Source organism: Limanda limanda, chromosome 11, assembly GCF_963576545.1.
Source record: "Limanda limanda chromosome 11, fLimLim1.1, whole genome shotgun sequence".
NCBI classification, from domain to species: domain Eukaryota; kingdom Metazoa; phylum Chordata; class Actinopteri; order Pleuronectiformes; family Pleuronectidae; genus Limanda; species Limanda limanda.
Window position 1 is genome coordinate 12,444,758 of NC_083646.1, and position 20,502 is coordinate 12,465,259.

General features: G+C 42.1%; 1 protein-coding gene across 1 annotated transcript; it reads right to left on the bottom strand.

The window, feature by feature from the left end:
• Positions 1 to 10,074: 10,074 nt before the first annotated feature.
• flad1 (flavin adenine dinucleotide synthetase 1) lies at positions 10,075 to 19,882 on the bottom strand. The gene is made up of 11 exons (XM_061081507.1): positions 19,596 to 19,882; positions 18,280 to 18,353; positions 17,898 to 18,060; positions 17,050 to 17,427; positions 14,670 to 14,783; positions 13,953 to 14,220; positions 13,472 to 13,619; positions 13,064 to 13,162; positions 12,688 to 12,877; positions 10,527 to 10,600; positions 10,075 to 10,442 (listed from the first exon to the last, which is right to left on the bottom strand). The coding sequence occupies exons 2-11, from the start codon at positions 18,285 to 18,287 to the stop codon at positions 10,307 to 10,309; spliced, it is 1,578 nt and encodes a 525-aa protein (XP_060937490.1). The 5' UTR covers positions 18,288 to 18,353; positions 19,596 to 19,882; the 3' UTR covers positions 10,075 to 10,306.
• Positions 19,883 to 20,502: the final 620 nt, after the last annotated feature.

Consider the following 20,502-nt stretch of genomic DNA (forward strand, 5'->3'; position numbering starts at 1 on the left):
AAACAATGTGTCGGTCATAATTTAAATGTTGACAGTGACAACACACTCACACAAATAACTTTGTTTGTGGAACACACACTTGAGTGCAATACACAGGAGTATGGAGATAAGGAGACTACGGGGACTGGAAATGACCTTGTGGTGTAAGAGTCCATTGTAATGTGAGTAACCTCGTCGAATATTGAGCTGAGTTTTTTATCTACAGGCCGCCTGATAAGACTCAGATACCCAATAGACTCCCGGTATTAATAGACCCTGAACACCAATACACAGATCTTAAAGTGCTTACTGTATTTATTTTCACCAAACACAGGACCGGGGGCTGAATACAGAGCGAGTGGGGGAGGTTTGCGATGTTTGTTTTGTGCTTTAAATATAGAAGTCTATGTCCAAATTAGCTGTAAATGCATTTCCATTTATATAGGCTGTAATGTTGAGCCTCTTGTGAAGCCAGAAAGGCAATTTCCTGGATAATACAGCTAATGCTCCTATTTCATGGTTTATGATCCCTTCTGATGACATGTTTGTCACTGTGGAGGAATGTTGTTATGAACTGGCTTTGATTCTGACCTTCATGTATACATTTCCCAAGCCCATGTTTTCATTCTTTCTCCGTCGCGAAGGAGGAAGTCAGCGTATAACTCATCGGGGGGGAAAGGACTTTAAACGCAGCGGCAGTCCACTCCCACCTCGTGTGTTGTGCAACTGTTTGTTCCAGCAACAGCATGAACGAACCTTTGGATGAATCTGTGACAGAGTTTTTTGACGTTTTAACTTTGATTCCCAACAGGAAATGTTTACCAAAGGTTTTTCTCATGTTAATAACTTCTTCTCTTGTAAAACTTCTGCCGAAGTAGCTTCCCCTTCAAAATAAACTTCATAATTATAGACAGATGTTGACCGATTATTTAAATTTAGAAAATCGTAAAATTCCCACGTCAAAAGTTTCCTGGGACGACTGTGATCATTAACAATTTCTGGTAAAAACATAATTAGTTTTAAACTGTCTGACAAAGAAAAGAAAAAAATCCATATTAGATATCCACACTGCAGATCTCTTCTCCACAAATTACACTGTAATTACGCTGCATCAGATTTCAACACAGCAGGTTCTGTAGCCACAAGTTTTCCTGTATTTAATTGCTCCTCTGAATATTTAAGGCTCAGGTTCCTGGTGTTGATTACATCTTCGGAAATACTAAACAGTGGCTATTAATAGAAGCTTATTATGTTTTTAATAATTTGTGTGAAACTATTTTATGTGTATTTATTTTGAGTAATATCTTTTAAGTTGTTAACATAAAAATCAGTTGGTTTCAAATCATTGCAAGGATAAAAGGATTCTCATCTTGTAGTGTTCAGTAGTGAGTAGACATCTCATGACACAATTTTCTCAAGCTCTGCCTTGAATTTTAATTTTGGGTGCATGTTTTTGAGTCTCTCAGTGTATAATCAACATCTTGATCAGAAGAGATTTTCCTGCTGTGAATCCTGACTAGTTAGTGTTTGACATTTTGCAGAATCGGGGTGAAATGAGGTGAAATGAGGTGAATTGAGGTGAAATGAAGCGAGGCAGCTCCCACACTGCAGGAGCTGTCCTTCATAATGCTTTACAATTCTTCGAGATGCCACAAGGTCCTTGATAGAAATAAGATGTGATAAGACTTTTTGAATTCATTTATTTTTTTATTCTCATTGTTTTTATTGAAGTCGCAGCATCCCTTTAGAAAACGCGCCGCTGTCCTCTGGGTAGTGACGTGAAGGCCGCGCTGGTTTTCTGTCCTTAGAAGTCGTCATCGGGTTCAGCTGAACAAAAAACTAAAGGATGTCGAAAAATATAGTGCAGCCAGTTGGAAATGCAGCTTTAAATACATAATTTCAAACCAGAGGAATAATTGGTTTTGATTGAATTAGTGAAAAGGCTTTCTTTCTACTTTTTTCAATCTAAATACTAATACAGTTTTCACCGAGATTGGTTTCGTAAACTAATTGATGACCTTTGTGCAGCAAAATCAGCTCCACTTATCTCTCCAGCTCGGTAATGTAATCTACGCTTGTCATTTCTGCTCATAAGTGTCCACATCTGCCAACTGCCAAACATCTCTCTGCCTCACACGGGACTGAATCGCAGTTTCAAAACCCTCTGACCTCTCAATCTCCCCAGAATGTAAAATGTTGTGTCTCCGAGCGTGGACAAGCAGAACCTCTGTGAACAGGAATGTTGGGTGTTATTGACTCCTCATGGTAGCGTCTCAGCTCTGTGTGCAGGGATCAGGATCAAGCACCATGTTCTCACCAATCAGCATAATGCCACTTGACATCTCTTGCACACATTGCGTCTACTTTTTCAAAACTTTATAATCAGACACTTTATATATATATATTTCCCACAGAGTGAATATTTGACCCATCACGCAGTGGAGGGTAAAAAACGGACTTAAGATGCTAAGTCTGTGAAGTGGGTTATAACGAGAGGAACGTCCACTTTCCAAGAATATTCTCCTCTTGTTAGTCTCTGAGGTTTTGCTTCACTTGTCTTGCCACAGACAAATTTAAGACCATTTTATACTACCCTTAGAACTTATCAATATATATCAGAACGGACATGATTAATACCACATGTTACTTCACAGATATAAAGAACTAACCTAAGGACAATAATCCATTAAAATATACAAGGTCAGACTTCATTAAAGATTTCCCATCACAAGAGAATCGGCTTTGAAGAAATCAGCTTTTCTGAATGCTGTAGGTTTTTTATTAACTTAAGAGTTTATAAGGTGATTTGCTGCATATGTTTAATATAAGATAAACAATACAAATCTGTTAGAAGTCATATTTTTCTTGCTGTTCTGTTTGTTCAGCAATTTCATTTCCAGGTGATGAGTAATAATCCGGGTTTTTATTTCCTCTCAGGTTTAAATAACTTCTAAACTAACTTGATCTGATTAAGTCAAACGTCTGTCCTCGATTCATGGGATTAATAACACTTTTGTTATTTCTGCTATATGCTCATGATAAAGCGTTTCCATCGTGTCACATAAACAGTGATAAATATTGATGGGACTGATTATGATAGAATAAACACCCTGGTTAGTTTTTCAGGTCAAACAAGATGTCCCCTGAACAGGGGCGGGTCCGGGGGCTGGGTCAGGGTGGCACCGGCCCCAACTGAAATCTGATTGGCCCCATGAATTACCCCTTCCCTGTCTGTCATCTATAAACATAAACATTGAACAGGAAACAATTTTCAAAATCTATTCAACGATGTGTGGCTTTGCTCAAAGCTCCCGAGCTAACACTAAACAAGCAATGACTTTAATGGGCGTCTCTCTGAATAAGGAGTTGTGCATGAATGTTGGACATATAATGATAATGGTAAATAACGGTAATGATCAAGAAGAAAAACATAATGTCCAGTACGTATCTATAAAAACAGGAAATAGTTGACACGAGTTTGGCCTTCCTGTTAAACACCTCCTATTTCCCCTGCACCATGTTGAAGTTATTGCTTTCCAGCGCAAATGAGATCCAGTCGAGTGGAGCTGAAATTGTCCTCATCAGCTTTCAGTTTGCTGGTCGCAGCTTCACAGGCCCTTTACATTAAAGTGAGCCCCCCCTGGGTGAAAGGCATCTCTAAATGCGTGCCATGTGTGCGGCTACCAGCAGGGGGTCTTGGTTCTATGGACCGGACGGCGGGCTGTGACAAACTCAGGATTATTAGCCTGGCTTTAGTACCCGACACAAACGAGGTGCAGTCAGTCACACTTTGCATGGCAGCGAGCAGAGCAGACTCCCTCTTCATCCTCCCTCCCCTCCTCTCCCACTCCTCTTCGCTCTCACTTTCATCCACTTTTAATGTGAGACACTTTGATACTGAACATCCTATTTCCCGTGTTCTGGTTGGTTGACTTTACATGCAGATGGGTTGGTAATTTGCATAGACCCTTCTCTCCTGATGCCTTCTGACAATGGAGCGTCTATTCATCCTCTGTGTTAAGCACCCCTCCGAGGACACCGGCTGAATTGCTGTCTCATGCTGCTTCAAGTCTCGTTTTACACTGCGGGAACTGCTCAGGAATTGGATTAGGAAACATATTCCTTCAGAGGAAAGCATCGCGTTCGCCGGGGCGGGCCCTCGTATGAGCCTCGGAAACGGATAGTTCACTCCGATATCGAGGCTTGTCACGTGTTTTTTCGCACCGAGTCACGCCACGTGTGACCTTAAGTCGTGCTGAGACCGTATCACACACACCGTTAGCTCTGTGGATTCTGTTCTGACTTAGTCCCACCTGGGAGATTTGGAGAGAAATGCCAGGAGTGTACCGAGAGAGGAGCAAGGAATTATGGGCCCAACGCCCAGGAGGAAACTCTGATCACCCCACTTCTTCTTATTCTCCCATCACCTCAAGTGGCTGCTCTGATCTTACTCCCACCACCTGAACCAAACCCGTCTTTGGAGAACCAATTAAGTTTAAATATGCACAGGAGGGAAAAAATAGACTCTTTTTTTTATCCCTGCTGGTTCCACTTGCTCTCAGATGACACAACAGTTGCTGTATCGGGATTTTAAGAATGTTTTATTCGCAGATTTCAAACAAACCCTGTTTCAATCCGAAGCTGTGCAACATTTTACAAGAAATGAATAAATATGCAAACAAGTAAAATTTCATTCCAGACAATTTTAAGCCCGTGCAAGTCAGTACCCATTTCCTCCCACTATGTCACCCCGGATGTTTCACTGGCTCTGTCCTTCAGGTTGAAATCAAAATATCGATTTAAAATTCAAGAGAAGAACTGAGCAGAAATGCAGAGTTACAGTACAAGGAAAGGCACCGAGGAAGGAAGTGGTGCGATGACTACGGTGGATCGTGATTGGATAAAGCGGTGAAGCCAAAAACAGGCATGAGGGATGAAACAGCCAAGTGAGAGTGATGGAGTGACAACTGAAGGAGGATGAAGATGAAACTGCTGGAGACAGGAGACAAGAGTAATAAACTTAAGACAGATATCATGCAATGTCTCTGGATTGACAGCAAATACAGTAACAAAAGAAACTAACACCACTCGAGGCACCGAAACTCACTGAAAGGTTCAGATTTAGGTGAAGGGATCTATTGAATATAAAATAATACTAGTAATGTTTTCCCTTCTGTATTTCATCTAAATTGTAGGAATTGTTGTTTTCTTTACCCTTGAATCTAACTACTAAATACTTAATATTTTCGGGAGTAGGTCCTCTCTATGGAGGTGTTTTTTACAGTAGCCCAAACTGGACAAACTAAATTCTTCTGACTTTTTATGACAACTGAAGGCTACCACAGGTTCCTCTGTCAAGTTTGGAAGTGGAGGGTGAGGTGAGGGGTCTTCAGCTGTAACATGCAACTTGACCACTAGATGTCACTAAGCTGTACACTGAACCTTTAAGAACAGAATTATAACAAGGTCAATATACTTTAAGTTTAAAATGAACACATGATATAGAATATATATCTGTTATAATGTTACTATATTTGTTATACTACAGTATAGTGAAATATACATGTATCCAAGGAATAAAAAGCGTTTTACTTTATTAGTTTCTACTACTCAAGGGAGAACAGTCCAGGGATTCCCCCCCTCGGGCTCGGCCCCAAAGAGTCAGACGATAAATCTCAGAGCTCCTGGGATGATTAATAGGGTAGAAAAAAAAATGTCCTGCTATAATTTTCTGTTCTTTTTTTTAACTTGGGGTCATTTTCCCTACCTGTAGGCCTAGAGTGTATAAATGAAACCTTTGGAAGTGCTTCGAAAAGCTATACAAAGGTGAACTGTTAACAGGGGCAGGAAGCCCAACCCTCGTTGTTGCAGGTGAAAGTTGGTCCGTGAGGTCGAGTCCCACTTAAGAACTACTTAAGTACAAAATGCAGAGAACAATAATGCTGTCTGTGACATTAAGCTGTCAACACACAGTGCATTGCAGTGTGAGGTGCTGTGAGGCCACAGACCAGTCAGAGAGCTCATGTTGACAGCAGCACACCACTGAAAGTACATGCAATGTGTTTTCTTATACATGCATCACATGGATGACTGGGTTCACGTGAGTCATTTACCTGAGGAGGAGACAAACCTGGCATTCATGTGAGTTTTACTTCCTCGTATAACAACATTGTTGCAGAACAAGTACATGCTGTCACAGCCAAAAGTATTCCCTGAAGGCTGTGGCCTATTTCAGCAGGATAATGTGCTCTGCCACACGACGGAAATCTTACAAGGAAAAGTAGAACAAGCTTGATTTCTTGCTATTCACTCACTTACATGAGTAGGCTTGTAAGCATCATTTATAATTTATAAATCCATGCTCTGCTAGGTAACTGGTTACCAATGTTTTCTTGAAACATTCACTTTCTGCTTCGATTACATGATGTAAAAGTCCCAAACTGCCTAGAATAATTTCTTTTTATATATTTAGACATATTTGTGTCAAAATGTATTTTGATGCACGGTAAATACGCAAGGAAGACAGATAAAGGATAAATATGTCTTCCACCCTATGCTCGAAAAAATAATATAATGTTTCAGGGGCTTTATGGAAATATTTGGCTGCAACCTCTGCTGCACCACAACCTTCTACCTGGTCAGCTGACATGAGTCATCAGGCACTTCACAGCGTCTCCTCCCTCTTCTGACGTGACAGCAGCTGCAGAGCTCGTAACAGAGGCACCACAGGATTCTACATCCTCTCTCTGGGTGTGTGTGTGTGCTTGTGTGATTTGGTTGCTGCACTGGCAGTGTTTCGGGGGCCACAATCAAAAATGTTGCTTAGGGCCACCAAAATCCTACAGCCGGCCCTGGATTAAGCATCTGTAGGACCCAGTAGATCCCAAATCATATATTAGAGGGTTTAATACACTGAAGCACTTTGTAAGCTTTTTTAGATAAGTGTTATATATATAAAATTATATTATTTTCATTTTTTTTTATATTATTATAATATTATTATTATAGAACGGTGGCAGACATTAGAGCTATACAATAATATGTGATTATTAACATTGTGGCTGATCAATATTTAGGCTAATCATGATAATGCAGAAACAACAGAGTAAAAATAATCAAACTAGAAAATTACAATAAACTAATTCGATTTAAGAAATCAACTAGAGAATTTAGAACAGTTTTCCTTTAGTTTGTGAATCTTTTTAACAATGTTAACATCAAAACACTGCATCAGTCCCAGTCTAAGCTGAATATGTACACAGGACAAAGTTTGGGTCACATAAGGGGAGTCTATAGAAATATGATTTTCTACCACACAAATCTCATCATCCCTCACAATGTCCCGGTGTGTTTATCTCTCCAACAAAACCCACCCCATCACATTTATTCTGTGATTATTGCCTCTTTTATTACTGTTATTATTAATAAATCAAGCCGTTTCGGGATCCCCAATCAAAAATGTTGCTTAGGGCCACCAAAATCCTACAGCCGGCCCTGGATTGAACATCTGTAGGACCCAATAGGTCCCAAATAATATATTAGAGGGTTTAATACACTGAAGCACTTTGTAAGCTTGTTGAGAGTGCTATAGATATAACATTGTGTTATTTTCATTGTTATTTTTTAATATTACAATATTATTGTTATTATAGCAGGGTGGAGTTGGACCTATACAAATATGCGATTATTACAATATTATTATTATTATAGCAGGTTGGAGTTGGACCTATACAATATTATGTGATTATTAATATTGTGGCTGATCAATATTTAGGCCGATCATGATAATGCAGAAACAACAGGGTAAAAATAATCAAACTAGAAAATTACAATAAACTAATTCGATTTAAGAAATCAACTAAAGAATTTAGAACAGTTTTCCTTTAGCTTGTGAATCTTTTTAACAATGTTAACATCGAAACACTGCATCAGTCCCAGTCTAAGCTGCATATGTACACAGGACAAAGTTTGGGTCACATAAGGGGAGTCTATAGAAATATGATTTTCTACCACACAAATCTCATCACCCCACACAATGTCCCGGTGTGTTTATCTCTCCAACAAAACCCACCCCATCACATTTATTCTGTGATTATGAAGACTCTGTTCATTGCCTCTTTTATTACTGTTATTATTAATAAATCAAGCAGTTTCGGGATCCCCAATCAAAAATGTTGCTTAGGGCCACCAAAATCCTACAGCCGGCCCTGGATTGAACATCTGTAGGACCCAATAGGTCCCAAATAATATATTAGAGGGTTTAATACACTGAAGCACTTTGTAAGCTTGTTGAGAGTGCTATAGATATAACATTGTGTTATTTTCATTGTTATTTTTTAATATTACAATATTATTGTTATTATAGCAGGGTGGAGTTGGACCTATACAATATTATGCGATTATTAATATTGTGGCTGACCAATATTTAGGCTGATCATGATAATACAGAAACAACATAGGGTGAAAAATAATCAAACTAGAAAATTACAATAAACTAATTCGATTTAAGAAAACAACTAGAGAATTTAGAACAGTTTTCCTTTAGTTTGTGAATCTTTTTAACAATATTAACATCGAACATCAGTCCCAGTCTAAGCTGCATATGTACACAGGACAAAGTTTGGGTCACATAAGGGGGGTCTATAGAAATATGATTTTCTACCACACAAATCTCATCATCCCACACAATGTCCCGGTGTGTTTATCTCTCCAACAAAACCCACCCCATCACATTTATTCTGTGATTATGAAGCCTCTGTTCATTGCCTCTTTTATTACTGTTATTATTAATAAATCAAGCAGGCAGTGAGGCCCGGACAGGGAAGTTAAGGGGGGGGGGTGTGTGTGTGTACGAGGGGCCCGGGCTGGAGGTGGTAATTGCTGGTGTAACAGTGTGTACAGCCCCGCGGTGGCCTCATGAGCGACCCGCTTTATTAGATCGGCCGGTATCGATCCTCACTGCGCGGCGTTGACTAATCTGCAGGCGAGAGGTTGGGAGGGGTGGGGGGCTGGGGGGGGGCAGCGGGTCGATGGGCCTGGATTCAATCATGTCTGGAAACAGAGAAGGTAATTTGTTGTAATCACGGGCCGCTAAATGGAAAACGTGAGAACAACGCGCCCGTGAGGTGCGTGGAGAGAACTACAACACATCAAGACGGTGGAGCTTTTTCCAGTAAAAAGGCCTGGACACACACATACAGACACACACACAGACACACACAGACACACACAGACACACACAGAGACACAGAGACACACACACAGAGACACACACACAGAGACAGACACAAACACACAGACACACAGACACACACAGAAAGACAGACACACACAGACAGACACACACAGACACAGACACACACAGACAGACACAAATAAGACACACACAGACAGACACAAATAAGACACACACAGACACACAGACACACAGAGACACACAGACAGACAGACAGACAGACACACAGACACAGACACACACAGACAGACACACAGACACAGACAGACACAAATAAGACACACACAGACACAGACAGACAGACAGAGACACAGACACAGACACACAGACAGACACACAGAGACACACACAGACAGACAGACACACAGACAGACAGACACACACAGAAAGACACAGACACACACAGACAAACACACACAGACACACACAGACACACACAGACACACAGAAAGACACAGACACAGACAGAAACACACACAGACAGACACACACAGAAAGACACAGACACACACAGACACACACACACACGCACTGTGCTCTGCAATTATGGATATGCAGCCTGAGTCATAGAGGAATCGATACGCGCCTGCTGCACGACCTTCACTTCTCCGCCGCACGCACGCAAGTTTCGAAAAGCTGATTTTCTCACCTTGACAGAAAACCTTTTCACATTATTTACTAATTCATTTTGATAGAGGCTCTTTTTCTGGGCAGATTGGTCTTTATTGGATTTGGAAAATAAGACAAATGGATTCACGCGTGAGGTAAATCCAGAGCAGCGTCGAGAACCCCCCCGCAGGCGGCCGTCCCTGTGTTGAGAGAGTTCCTCTTAAAATAGTAACATGACAATAGAAAAAAGATGAGACGGATTGATGTTTTATTTAACAGCGCGGAGCCATTACTTCAGACACACAAGTAACACACACACACACATAATCTCATTCTGCAGGTACACGAGTCAGTCTCCTGAAAATATTCACATGAAGACAACGACAACAAAAAGTCACATTTGTCTTTACCACAGAGTTTAAACGCAAGTGCAAGTAAGTGATTTGTGTCCATGGGCAACAGGTAATGAGGTGTGAGGCGTCGTCAGGCCCGGGAGTTCCGCTCCTCGTCCTCGTTCTCCAGGAGGTAGGCAGGCCGGTACCGAGTCACGCCACGCGCGTCCACCATCTGCAGCGCCGTGTTCCGACAGGTGTTGTCCATGCTGCCCAGTGAAGTGTACCTGCGAATCGACAAGGGGAGTTTAAGACCCAGAGGTGTGCGCTGCAGCTGGGATGTTCAGGTAAAGCAGTGGATGTGTTCTTACCCTTTGTCGTAGAGGATGCAGTAGGGAACGTACAGCGTCCTCAGGAACGACCAGATGTCATGATACGTCCAGTCCTGTAGAGCGTTAGAAGACACTGAATTGAATTGGTTTGTGACTGATTCGTGATCAGTTCAATCTTAAGCAGTGGTTCTCAAAGTCTCAAAGCGCGATGTCACAGAGGGAGAAAAATAAAAAAAATAAAAAATGTTAAATACTTTTTTAAATTTTGTATTCATTGGTTTATAAACAGTCTTTTTAAAGACTCACTCCTTGTAGAAAAATACAGCAGTTTTGGCAGGTCATAGGGCAGGAAATTAATAAGATTCTGTCTGACCGAGGCGGAGGCTGATGATGGATACTAACTGGCGGCAGTGGACAATGACTGTGGACCATAGTGGATCCCATCTTGATGCTGGATCGTGATCTTGCTGGCTGCTGACCAGAGACTATGATTGCAGCAGGACTGCTTGACATATAGTATTGAAGTTATCCTTCAAAAATGTTTACCCTCATCGATGCTGCTAAAAAACTTTAATCCTAATGATGTTTTCCTACACTTGACATCTATTGCACTTCTGTCCGTCCTGGGAGACGGATCCCTCACATGTGGCTCTCTGAGGTTTCTACATATTTTTACCTGTTAAAAGGGTTTTTAGTAGTTTTTCTTCACTCTTGTTGAGGGTTAAGGACAGAGGATGTCACACCATATTAAAGCCCTATGAGACGAATTGTTATTTGTGAATGTGGGCTATACAAATAAAATTTGATTGATTGATTGATTGATATTAACAGTAATAATAACCCTTTATACCTGCTACTTGGTATATCTGACATGTCCATCACTGACAAATTTAGACTTTATCAGACACTTGCTTTTTGTGCTAGAAAGTGTATTCTTTTGAATTGGATCACAGATAAAGCTCCATCTAAGGCTCAGTGGCAAAGGGTTGGACCGTTTGACATGTAAACTTCACAGCAATGATGATGCCTTTCGTAAAACATGGGAACCCTTTCTGTCATATGTTGGTCTGAATGTGTCCACCATTCTCACAAGAGGGTTTGTATCATAGCTCAGAATGCTCTGCCTCAAAAGAGGCACTCTGTTTTACCATTTAATCGATTTACTTTTATTTCTGTATACTTTTATTTTACTTGTCTGTTTTTAATTTTTTCTTACTTGTATAGGACGTGACCCCTGAATCTTCTGCCTGTATGGATTTGAATATGTGTGTGAGCCAAATGTTTGTCTTGATTTTGTTTTGTTTTGTGTTGTATTACCTGTTGGAAAACTAATAAACATATATGAGAAAAAAAAAAAAAAAGACTCACTCCTTCCTTAGTAATACATTCCTGCACGTGCAGTAGGCCTATTCGTAGCCTGATCTAAGGAGTAATTTGCTCCACAGTCTTTTTAGAAAGCTCGTAGCCCCAAGAGCTAGCCTTCTAGCTAGCTAACTTCTTCCAACTGCAGCTAGCCCTTTTCTCCTAACACTTACCTTAAACATCGTCAATCATACACCGTGTTGCAACAAATAAAACACCAGCACTTGAATACTATTCAGTGCTATCCCTGTCTACATTGTGTACTGTTTGTTTTGTTAGGAATTACTGCCTAGCACAGGCTTATTCATTATTCGTGTGCAAGTCGCTCACAGCCACACATACAAACTAACCAAACTACCCCTAACCAGCTTTGGGGGGGGCCCAGCTTGCAAAAGTTTGAGAACCCCTGATCTAAAGTGACTCGTCCTCCAGTGCTAAAAGACAAAATATGTTATTTGGAGCTGGAATCAACTGCTAAACGTGCCTGTGTTTCTTCTATATGCATCTGACCGTCTGAATAAATCTACAAACTGATGCTCTGAAATTATATGTCTTTTCTAAATTCCAATAAATCAGATGACATTTCTTTTCTTCAACGACACTGGAGGGTGTTACCACATGTGATTCAACATCCAGAGACCTGCAGTAACTTATAAAATGTAAAGTGAGGTTTCACATTAGTTGTGTATGTGTCACAGGCGTGTGGACTGGGATTCTTGAGAGAACTTCCTGTAGGGGGATAAATTGTATTGACCCATTCCATGTGCTTTTTAAGCAATGCTATATTAGGGGACATAATTAAGTAACAGTATCTCCATGTTATTTGAGTGTGTCTCACTAGTAAGGGGTTGACTCTCATGTAGTCTGGCCAGCCGGGGTCTGTGGGACACATGGGTGTGAGTGTGTGTGAGTAGGGGTCACTCCTCCTGGTGCCCATCAGGACGGCTTTCAGCTCCGGCTTCCTCTCCTGGACGTCGCTCAGCGCCTGCCGAATACTGCCCTCCACAGAGAACAGATCCAGGTTGTATCTATAGGAAACACATTGCCAAATAATGACCCGCTGTGTTGTAATGCAGAGAAGATTAGGAACCTGATTTTGACCACAAAATACAATAATATGCATAATAACACAAATCATGTTGACTGGCAACTATAAAAAAAATACAAATAATAAATTCACTGCAATGTGTTGATTCAAGGAAATATGATTTCACCTTTTGATTGTGTCCTGGAGGAATCTCTCCATTTCTGGGAACGGAGAGACGACACGGATATAGAGAGCTTTCACCTTGTCTTTACCATCTGGATACCGTCTGAGTGGCAGGAAGAGAGCAGTGGGACATTTAAACAAGATAAATAACAGAAGGACAGAAAATGATTAGATAAAGAGTCCATTCTCCTTATCAATATGTCCCACTATCTGTCCGGTGCAGGTCAAGAAGAGTGAAAACAGATCTGTCTAGCTGCTGCTCTTCCTCCTTCACTCATTTCTTACTGTTACACCCGACTGTGCAGAGGTGGCATCATCATGTTTTTAATTTGAATCTCCCTTTAAACTCTTTTCTCTCAGGTAATTTATTCTGTCATGGTTATATTATTCCTGCCCCCCCCCCCCCCGTTACCGTTTCATTGCAGCGTAGTAGAGGTGCAGCAGTGCCGTGCAGTCTTTGCCTCCGTTGAAGCCGACACAGACTTCCTCTGCCGAATACTGATCCAGTGCCGCCTCTATCGTTTTCAGAGCATTCTTAACTTTGTCACCCAGCGGTGTGTCTGTTGGAAATCAAACCCACAGTGAGAGGAAGCTTTACAGGGGAAATAAACCGTTTGTAGAGTGTAATATCAATGATCCCTCAATTCTACGTCAAATCAAACAAGTTAAAGTAAAAATATCTTCTTGTCCTTTGTTAAAGATTCATGACTCTATTCTTTATTCAGTCTAATACCAGATTATATATTTTTTAATCCACAATGATTTAACAGCTTTAATTACTTCCATGTCTATGCTTCTTTTACTGGTCCCAATGCCTGTGTGAAGTGTACGGTTTTCTTCAATATTCACTTCATATTAAATTGCCATCATTTTACAGTCGTCTCCCCCTTCACCTTGATTGGCCAGCATGTACACATCGGCGGTGGCGATGGACACTGGATCAGTGACTAAGGGCACCATGCTCCCCTTGGGCAGCTCGTCCAGCAGCTGTGCCCGGGCTTTGTCCACCTCTTCCTGGCTGTTTGAGTCCAGGACCAGCCTGACTCGATGGTAGTTACTCAGCCAGTCAGGGTAGGAGCCCAAAGCCACCTTCTTACCCCAGCCCGCCTGCAGCTTGGTCAGCACGGGGGCGATCGCTGCTTCATCTGCATCCACAAACACCTACACACAACAATATTAAGATTAAGATTAAGATACATTTATTTGTCCCAAACACATGCACAGACATGCACAAGCACACTCATGCAAATGTAGGGAAATGTAACCTCTGCTTTTAACCCATCTGGTGCAGGACACACAGAGCAGTGGGCAGCCATGTACGGCGCCCAGGGAGCAGATGTTAGGGGAGTAAGGTGCCTTGCTCAGGGGCACTAGACAGGGTAGGGAGAATCCTCTTGGATTTTTGGACAGATCAATCCAGGTTCGTCTTTTTGTTGTTTCTCCGTGGAGTCGAACCAGAGACGAACCAGAGACCTTTTCTGCCCATAGTCCAAGTTTCTGCCCACCGCCTCTCCATAATGTATATGTGATGAGTTTACCTGTATCATGAAAACGCAGAATACAGTAGCACATTTTTCGTAAATGATCGGTCGGGTGGTCCGGGTGTTTACCTCACAAGTGTGAAAAGTGATCCCTGAAGCAACAAAGAGTTTCTCGAGACCACAGAAGGCCCTCTCCAGCAGAGAAGGGATCCCAGGAAAGATGTACACGTTACGAACACTGACCTGGGGACAGACACATTATGTACAGTAAGAATATGTGAGTCAGTGTTTTCCTGAACCTACAGGTTAGAAGATACTGTGGTTGACATCTTTATCCTAACAGCAGTGTCCTTGTTGCAACATAGTTTTTAAGCGTGTCAAAAAGTCTGTAGCTCAAATACTACTATGCCTTTCACTCTTGTTTTCTGTAAATGTTGAAGACAAGTATTTCCAAAATTTGCAGAAGATGGTTTTCTATCCATGTTCTTTCAGGTTAATGGTAAATGCCGCAATCTGTCTTGTCAAAATAACCCTAAAACAGGATTGATCAGAGAGAATATTATGGGATTTTCAATTAAAATCATTGTGAAAGTTGTGTCAGCTAAACAATTTTGTGAAAACCCAACTGAAAAGGTAACACACACGGGTACGGAGGGTACTGATCCATCGTGTATAGTATAATTGACTCGAATGTAGTTTCCTGTAACATGAATCACTGCATTTGAGACTTTGCTTCCCCCCCCCCCCCTCTCCCCCGCCCCCCACCCTAACAACCCACAGCACCCAGCCCCCGTCCCCCAACGTGTCCTTCACAACTGCCCAGGTGAGGAATGAGCTGAGCAGGATGAAGGTGAGGAAGGCCACGGGTCCAGACGGGATCAGCTCAAGGCTCCTCAGGTTCAGCTCAGCCCAGCTGTGTGGGATAGTGAGGCATGTCTTCAATCTGAGCTTGAGGCTGGGGAGGGTACCACAGCTGTGGAAAACGTCCTGCTTGATACCAGTCCCAAAGACCCCGCGACCCAAAGACTTCAGCAGCTTCAGACCGGTGGCGTTAACATCCCACCTGATGAAGACGCTAGAGAGGCTGGTCCTTGTACACCTACGCCCCCTGGTGAGCTCATCTTTGGACCCGCTCCAGTTCGCCTACCAGTCTGGCATCGGGGTGGACGACGCTGTCATCTACCTGCTACACAGATGCCTTTCTCACCTGGAAAAGGCTGGAAGCACGGTGAGGATCATGTTCTTTGATTTTTCCAGTGCCTTCAACAGCATCCAGCCTCTACTTCTGAGGGACAAGCTGGAGCAGACCGGAGTGGACCACCACCTCACAGCATGGATCCTGGACTACCTCACCAACCGTCCACAGTATGTGCGTATACGGGGATGTGAGTCTGACCTGGTGTCCTGCAGCACAGGGGCCCCACAAGGAACCGTACTAGCTCCAGTCCTCTTCACCATCTACACATCGGACTTCTCATACAACTCTACAAACTGCTACCTGCAAAAATTCTCTGATGACTCTGCAATCGTCGGCCTCATTTCCGCCGGTGATGACAGGGAATACAGAGAACTGAACCAGGACTTCATTACATGGTGCCAGCGGAACTTCCTCCAGATCAACTCTGGAAAAACCAAGGAGCTGGTGGTGGACTTCCGCCGGAGTAAACACTCTCCTCCGACACCAGTGAACATTCAGGGAACGGACATTGACATTGTGAGATCATATAAATACCTGGGTCTTCACCTAAACAATAAACTAGACTGGACTGATCACACACAGGCTATCTACAAGAAGGGACAGAGCAGACTCTATCTGCTGAGGAGTCTGAGGTCTTTTGGGGTGCAGGGAGCACTCCTGAAGACCTTCTTCGACTCGGTGGTGGCATCAGGCATCTTCTTTGGAGTGGTTTGCTGGGGCAGCAGCATCTCGACAGCAGACGGGAAGAGACTTAATAAACTCATCAGAAAGGCCAGCAGTGTGCTGGGGTGTCCACTGGATACGGTGGAGGTGGTGGGAGACAGGAGGATAGTTGCTAAGCTATCCTCCCTGATGGCCAACTCCTCCCACCCCATGCGGGACACCCTGGCAGCTCTAAACAGCTCCTTCAGCCACCGGCTGATTCACCCCCGGTGTGTGAGAGAGAGGTATCGCAGGTCCTTCCTTCCCGCTGCTGTCAGACTGTATAACTAGCTGTGACCCCATTAACACACAACACAATATTTGCAATTTAATTTATTTAATTATTTAATTTAATTATCTAATTATTTAATTGTATTGTTCCGTTGTTCTACTACTTACTATTTATTTGCTTATTTGACTGTTTACTTTTTCTTTTTGCTCATTGTTGTTTTTTTGTTTCTTACTTTGTTGTTTTGCTCTTTCGTTTGTTCTTGTTGCACTGTGCCTGCGCTGCTGATGTAAAACCCTCAAATTTGCCCAATGTAGGACTAATAAAGGATTCTATCTATCTTGAACCAACTAAACTTTCCCAGCTCTGCACTCTCTCACCAGTGGGTAGCGGAGCAGTTTCCCAGTCTGAGCATCAGTTCCATAGTTGAGTTTGGCCGAGCGAGGCACCATGGCCAGCTTCATGGTGGCACTGCTTTTGTCCGCTTCGCCGAAGAATTCTTTAACCAGCTGACTGAGCTCCGGGTGGAGATACAGCTCCTCCTGGAACGCCATGGCGATGCTCTCAAAGGTGACATCATCGTGGGTGGGGCCTATGCCTCCCGATGTGATGAGGTGTGTGTACTGAGGTGAAAGGAGGGCCACCTCTTTGGCGATGACCTCCTGTACATCTGGTATGACTGTGATTCTCTGGACGGACACGCCGAGCCTCCTTAGCGCTCGTGTCAGAAAGGCACTGTTTGTGTCCAGCGTGTGACCCTGGGCCGGAAAGAACAAGAAAGGACTGTTAGTTAATTTAGTTTCAATCCAGTGTTCCCACCCTCACTGTGGCAAAACATTCAAGGACTTGACAATGACTTCAATGTCTTGCTTGATGATATTGAAATGACTCACAGTGAGTAAATGTCAAGCTGAGAGATGACATTGGATAAAAAGAAAAGCTTCATGTTTAAATCATGATCAAGTCAAGAAATAACAGGGAAAATGGCATTTTTTTTTTGAGAATATAGGATGAGACGTTAAACACCGCTTGTACGATTCAAGGTCTTCTGCATGGGTAAACTGCATGGCCGTTGGTGTCGTGTTACCATTTATGTATTCACAAAAATCACACTTTCAAGTGTCCAGATTTATTTAAATATTCTTAAATCCACAAACTCTCAAGGATTTTCAGAGGGCTGCTTTCAATCGCAGATTCAAACCACGAGCATCTATCAAAACTAAATTACCTTGAGTATCTCATCTCCGATGATGAGAATGGCCGCAGTGGGAGCATCCCCATTGTGAAACAGACTTGAGCCCTGCTGGTCTGTGGACATTGTTGCTTTGGTGAGTTGAGCTGCCAGTCTCCTCGCACGCACCACTGCTCTACTCAGGCTGGGAAGAGCAAAGCTGGGAGACAGATCCGAAAAATGCATAAGGCAATGTATACATGCATTTAGAGTTTCTGGTCATATATTTGAATTTAAACTGTGAACTGCAGTTATATATGAAGGTGAACGTAACGTATGTTAAACCATTTATACATTTTAGTACAATCTATATCATTTTGGAGCTTTACTGGCAAGATGTCCCTACTAGGATTAGGAAATGTTTTATTTTTTAACTCACATCAACATGAGGAATCCATGTATACTATCCTTATTACAGCTCAGGCCGTCTTCTTATCTTTGATCAGGAAATATCTTTAAAGAGACACATGAAATTGCAGATTAGAAACAGAAAAACATAAAAAAGGATAAGACAAGAATCACAGCGAGCTGAGTTAGTGTCTCTCAGCAACCCAGACAGAGCATCTATACGAACAATGATCATTTCTTGATGCAATTCAGCAGCAAAGACATAGTAAAAGGACTGTTTTTATTAGCGCTTTTTCAGTCTTATCACCCACTCAAAGTATTGTTTGGGGTTCAGTGTTTTGCCCAAGGTCGCTTCAGAATACAGGCTGAAGGTCGAACCTCCAACTTTCTGATTGGTGGATGACCCTCTCCACCTCCTGAGCTACAGAGCATCGACAAACTAATATAATTTCCTTCATAAATATTTACTGTCGGGCTTTACATTGTGTAGACAAGACTGTCAGGGCTTGGAGCTTACGTTGAATAGTTGAGGGCGAAAAAACAGAAATCAAGAGATAGTAGGACACTGCATTAAGATTGATACAATTGAATTAACTCTATAAAATGAGTCTGTGCAAGACTTAAACGGAGGACAGTGCAAATGTGTTCTCTCGATAGATAACCAAATGTGACACCTGCCATGCCTCCTCGAGTATCTTAGTTTAGATGAATTGCATGAAGACTTAGATGTTAAAAGGTGAAGCAGACGGATCGATGTGCACTTTGCCACAGTTCTGATCAACAACGCTGGAGAGAGCAGAAGCGTTGCAGACAACAGGGAATCAAACTTATTCTGTGAGTTGAAGCTCAGTGTTCAAACAGAGGGAGCAAAGATTTAATGGACGGATGTTAATATAAACTAGCTGATCTACACTCTTTAACGTAGTGACAACAATGAGACATGTTTGCCCACAGGTAGAGGAGCAGCTTGCTCAACACTGATTTTAAGTTGCGCAACACTTACACATACTGTCGTGGAAACTAAAAACGAGGAGCATGCACATTCAATACCTCTCATAAAACTAACTACCACAGAGGAATGATGAATGATGACTACACGTCACACACACCAGGACTTCTGTAGCAGATCCTCGCTAGTTGTGCAAGTCTCCTTGTTAGCTTACTGCAGGAACACAAGGAGACTCGAGCTACGAGCGAACTGTACGTCAGCGTACAAGCGCAGTGACGCAATATGTTGTGTTTACAAAATAATAACGATATCCCCCCCACTATCATCTGCTGCGGAAAATCTAATGATTTATTATATTCCTTTATAATTCCATAAGAAACTCATTAAAACCAGCGAACCTTGCTCCTCAGCCGCTGGGAGTCCTCGCGTTTGTAGCTATGTCACTCAAATGACAAGTGTCCAATCACGAGCGAGATACGCCTTCTCGAGTTGTCCGGCAGCCAATCCGGGCTCATTGAGGCGGGGCATAGCTCGAATCTGTTGTCACTGAACCCGGAAGTGGCTAAAATAAGCTCCGTGTTTCTCTCGAAGAAACGAAGCCGATGTGGATTAATACATATGTTTATGAAGAGGAGTATTAGCTACAAGAGCTGCTCTGATAACTCGTCCCTTGGAGGAGATTCACTCTGCAGCGTCTACACTCGACTACCATGATGCACAGCTGCTAGTGTCACGTTCTTCTTCAGCCTGTTTATAAATAGACTAGTGTCACGCTTCTGCCCCTAGTGGTGGGAGGAGGCAAGTACGGGATACACGGACAATCTTCCAAATGTAGATATTACTTCTCTGGCCTGTAGGTGGCGTGTTTGCATGACTGCAACTGTCCAGCTCAGTAAGCAGCATGGAATGTTTAGCTGTTTTAATATTTAAGTCTCAATGTTATATTATCAATGATGTGTGAAATGAAACAAGAGGTATTGCAGATTTTTATTAAAACATATACAGAATAACTTTTCAAAACGTTGGAGAGGTTAGACTTTAATAATTAGAATAATTTAATAATAACTCAGAATTAAGACAAATAATGATATGATTATATAAAATAAGTCAAATTATATAATATAATGAACTTACATAATTTGAAGAATAAAAAGTATGAGATACTGTCTACATGTATTATATTTATTTATTTATTTTAAGTTTAAGGGTAGGCAAAGCAGACAATTTGCCCTGGGCCCTAAGTTGAGAGGGGGCTTCACAGAACAGCTGATTGCATCAGTCAACAGTGATGACGATTTTGTGAAA

Excerpts from the sequence above, each read along its gene's own strand:
- flad1 (XM_061081507.1), bottom strand. Across the intron at positions 14,784-17,049 it reads AACTGCTCCGCTACCCACTG|GTCAGTGTTCGTAACGTGTA; the intron begins GTGAGAGAGTGC and ends GTCTGTCCCCAG. Across the intron at positions 10,443-10,526 it reads TGCATCCTCTACGACAAAGG|GTACACTTCACTGGGCAGCA; the intron begins GTAAGAACACAT and ends GTCGATTCGCAG.